This window comes from Elephantulus edwardii, unplaced genomic scaffold (assembly GCF_000299155.1).
Source record: "Elephantulus edwardii isolate Elephantulus edwardi_28Jun2011 unplaced genomic scaffold, EleEdw1.0 scaffold00289, whole genome shotgun sequence".
NCBI lineage: Eukaryota > Metazoa > Chordata > Mammalia > Macroscelidea > Macroscelididae > Elephantulus > Elephantulus edwardii.
The window spans coordinates 1,545,165-1,549,584 of NW_006400039.1; the positions used below are offsets into that span (position 1 = coordinate 1,545,165).

At 62.4% G+C, this 4,420-nt stretch overlaps 1 protein-coding gene across 2 annotated transcripts in view; it reads right to left on the reverse strand.

Moving 5' to 3' along the window:
* Nucleotides 1-4,420, reverse strand: part of KCNT1 (potassium channel, subfamily T, member 1) — an 84,691-nt gene that overhangs the window by 63,799 nt on the left and 16,472 nt on the right. The window contains exon 3 of one of the 2 annotated variants that reach the window (XM_006900580.1): nucleotides 4,231-4,365. The exons of the other annotated variant lie outside the window; for it this stretch is intronic. Within the exon in view, the coding sequence (XP_006900642.1) occupies nucleotides 4,231-4,365 (135 nt within the window). The remainder of the gene's footprint in view (nucleotides 1-4,230; nucleotides 4,366-4,420) is intronic. 2 annotated transcript variants of the gene reach the window in all.

Consider the following 4,420-nt stretch of genomic DNA (forward strand, 5'->3'; position numbering starts at 1 on the left):
GGATGGTGGGCGGCGGGGGGCAGGATGGTGGGCGGCAGGGGTAGGATGGTGGACTGGAAGCAGGTGGGGGCAGGCTGGTAAAGGTGTCAGGATGGTGGAGGTGGAGCCAGGACAGTGGAAGGTGGGGCGACAGGATGGTAGGAGGTGGGAGACGGAATGGAAGCAGGTGGGGGGCCGTGGTGGTGGCTGCAGGGTAGAACAGTGGAAGGTGGTGAGCAGGATAGCAGAATGTGGGGACAGGCCTCAGGGCCCCAAGGAGGAGGCGGCAGGGCCATGGTGAGGTCCCCTAGGGTGGAGAGCACATCCTCCTCGGGGGTGATTCTCACCAGCACCCCCACCTGGCTCACCATTATAGGGGAGCAGCACTCTGTGATTGGTCACTCTTCATATACAAGTGGGGATCCCACAGAAGGGCTGCTCCCCAGGGACCCCTGCCTGGCTGCCCCTTCCCCGCATGGAGGCAGCTGGCCATCTGCCGCTCCAGGAGCTTTGTAGGCCCCCTCCCCCATGCTGGGGTGACCCCGGGGCCCCCTAGTCTCTCTCTAGCTCTGCAGCCTGCTGGGTGAGCGACCCTTATAGGGCAGGAACGTGCATCACGTGCCTTGTGAACAAATATTTGGTGTTGTTCAACTGCAGGGAGCCCGGTCCAGTGCCGCTGCCATCAGAGGTCTCGGGACGTGGTCCAGTGAGCCCTTAGGGCCGTCTATTACTGGGGGAGCTTGGCTGGGGGCATCCTCCCACAGGCCCACTCAGGGAGGCGCCCCTCTCCTGGGCCCCCCACAGACTGAGGCCCCATTCTGGGAGCATCCTCTGGTGCTGGGGACTGTGGGGTACCCTGATCTATAACATCACGGGGGCTGTGATAAGCCCCACCCCCATCCATGGGGTGGTGGGGGGCTGGCTTGGAGCAAGAGCTGACCCTGCCCCAGGTGCTTGGGGGTGAAGCTGGAAGGTAGCTAGCTGGTCCCTCAGGGGGGCTCAGAGATGGGTCAATGCCTCCCTGTGACTCTCTGACCCCAGTGGTCACAGCCTTGGAAGTGACATGCCCACCTCAAGTGACATGTCCAGGTCCCAGTGCACCCAGTCCGAGGGGACAGGACTGAAGGCAGCTCAATGACAGACCCAGAGATGCTGTTCTCACTCCAATGAACGGTGACATGGACGGTGGGGTGGCTGGCTGGCACTGCACCCTAGACACTGCCAGGGTACACCAGACCCTGACCCCTCAACGCTGACAACTATGGTTCCTGAGAAAGGCCTGGTCACCTGCTCTGTGGAGACCACAGCCGAGAAAGCCAGCAGGCAGGCCTGTCCAATAACACACGGGCCCCGGTGGGACAGCATCACCTGAACAGTGGAGTCTGGTCTGCTTCCAGCCATGGTCACATATCCATCTGCAAAGTCCTGTGCACATCCTATCTCTTGTCCTCCACCTCACCCTTTGAGGGGTGTTGCACCTGCACCCTACAGCATCAGGAGGAACATGGAGCAGACACATCTTGTCTAAAGGTCCTAGCTCCTTGGTGGGAGGCACTCAGACCCAAGTCTGGCTCCCCTCAGACACGGTACCCATTTAGGTTTTGGAGACATGATGGGGGCTGGGGCGTGGGGAAGATGCCTTAGCTGCTTCCCAGGCCCCCTGAGGTGACTCCAGGCTAGAGGGACAGTGAGCCCACAGGACAGCAGGTGTCCAGCGCCAAGGGCCTCCCAGGACTCCTCCTTGGTCCCTTTCCTGCTCTACCAGCCTCCCTGACTCCACTCTAAGCACTGTCTCCACCAGCCACGTAGGCGAGGCTATGGTGACTCAGGGACTCCCTGCCAGCCACCTTGTCCCCAGAGAATGGCCTCCAGAGCCAGGGAGAAGCATGACCCTCTCCTAGCAGAGAAGGGAACAGGGCTTGGGACAGCAGGCAGGAGAGCCAGTACCACAGGCTCCAGGGGTCTGGGAGGCATGGACAGCCCAGAGCTGGGGGAGTCAGCGGGATGCCGAGCTGAAGCCTCCCTGTGCTCTGTCACTGGCCGGTCCCCACCAGTCCTGCTGCCCTCGCTGTCCCAACTTGGCCTCGAGAACGATGTGCAAGCAGGGAGGACTCTTCCAGACCTGAGGGCATGGCAGACTCCTTGGGGCAAGCCAAGAGGAATCTTCCAGATCAGGGGGTGTGGGGGCCTGGCAGTCGTCCCCAGACAAGCAAGGTCTGAGCAGACAGGCCTCCCACGGCTCACTGGGGCACAGAATGGGCGGCGAGTGGCAGTCCCCAGCCATGACACAGAAGGTCGTGGCCACTCCTAGAACCTGATATCCTTCTTATACCCCGACCAGACTTGACTCCCCAGGAAGGTCAAGTCCCGGTGACAAATGCATGAGAGGAAGCCTGAGAAATCAGGCTCTGCCTCACTGCTGCCAGTGCCGTCTGGGATGCAGCCAGTCACATGTCTGCAGGGGGCCCTGGCCCACACCCTAAGACTTCTCAGTGAAGAGATCCGAGCTTGGAGGCCAGCCCGCTCCCCGTTTGGGGGCCTTGCAGGATCTACCCCCATGTGGAGACTCCAACTCTACCAGGGTGCTGACCCCAGGGTGCTGACCCCAGGGTGCTGACCCCAGGGTGCTGACCCCAGGGTGCTGACATGGCTCCACTCTTCCCATCATGCTTCATTTTAATTGGGCAGGGCCGCGGCGAGGGACCAGCTCAGACACTCAGGGCTAAACAGTCTGTTCCCACAGAGACACAGGAATACACACACAGAGACATATACACACACATCCACACCGACCATCCAGGCGCACACGCGCACACGCGCGCGCGCACACACACACACACACACATTCACTCTGCAAGAGATGCCTCCAAGCACTTTTAGCCCCATAAGACCCTGGCTCATGACACAAGAGAAGACCCTGAAAACAGGGGCCTGCAGAAACTAGACTGAGGTTCCTGGGAGAGAGGTTAGGATGGTCACAAAGTGGCGCTGATGGCTGCCCTGACCGACCAGCTGTGACCACCAGCGAGAACATCTTAACAAGTCAGAGCAGAGCTGCAGACAATACCAGATCCATGCCCACCCCCAAGTTCAGGGAGCCTGGACAGTCCCCAGAGCAGACCTCACCACGTTAATAGACAGCGAGACTTCCCATCCACTCACTGGCCATGAGCAGTCCCATTTTACAACGATGGTAACCACAGGACCTGCTGCCACACCTGAGCAGGAGGCCGGGGAGGCCCTGCTCCTCCATTCGCACTGGATGGCTGTCCTGGCCTGGCTGGTCACCCGCGAGGATGTGTTCACTGCTGTGGCAACCGACCAGCACCCAGGGACGCTGGTCCCCTCACTTGGAAGGCTCCTGGTGTGGGCTCAGTCCCGCCCCCTCAGCAGTGGCGAATGTCGTGCCAGTGCCACCGGGCGCCTGCTCCTTCCAGCTCCTCTTCCAGAGCTCGAGCGCCCTGCCCGCGCAGCCCCAGAGCTGCGCGCGCCAGCAGTTTTGGGTTGTTTTTGTGGTTCAGCTGCAGCTTCAGCAACGGCTGTTCCGAGAGCTCAGTGTGCGGCCTCGCAGTCTCCAGCCGTGCGGACGTGGGGATGTGTGCTAACACGAATAATTGCGCAGTCGGGGAAATGCAAATCCATGGCCCAGGGCAGGGGCCAGGCTGGGGTGCGACCCTCGGAGACGGGGAGGGCGCAGAGTCAGCCCCACTCCAGGGCAGATCCCACAGGCCCCCGGAACTCGGGCTGTGCGCCCAGGGAGCTATTTGGGGAGAAGCAGTTTCTTCCAGCTGCCTGTCGGCCAGTGTCACGGGTGCCAAGCTCCGAAGGCTCCTGCTGAAGCATGTCTCCCTTGGGATACTGAGGTCAGGGGACCGCCTCACCCCAAGTGACCACAGTGAGCACCTGAAGGTCACTGTTCCTCAGTAACTGATGGGCGGGAGGTCACCAGCCCTGCGCCGCCTAAGGGGCTCCGCCACTCGCGCCCTGGCTCATCTCCCAAATAAGCAAAGCTGAGGGTCTGGGGAGCTGAGGGCTCGGATTGGCCTTTGGGAGACTCCCACCGCCCGGCCCCTGCCCTCACCCCCCAGGCCTCCTCCCAGAAAGCGCTGCCCACCGCTCCCCCCCCAACTTCTTCCACGGTCGAAGCTGGGAATTGAGGGGCTCCGGGCTTCCAGGCTAGGGCGCGCGCCCGCAGAGGGGCCCAGCCGGCCTTCAGCACCCGGGACAGCGGCTGCTGGCCGTCCCGCCTACCTGTCGTCGTTCTGGAAGGACTGGTCACCCAGGAGCAGGTCCCGGAAGCGGTACCGGGGCGGCAGGGGCAGCACCTCCGAGTCCAGGTCGCTCATCTTGAGGCCCGCGATGTCCAGGAGCACACCGTCCCCGCGGCTGCCGTCCCCGGCGCCGGGCTGCCTGCGGGCACACGCCAGCGCCCCTCAACAAG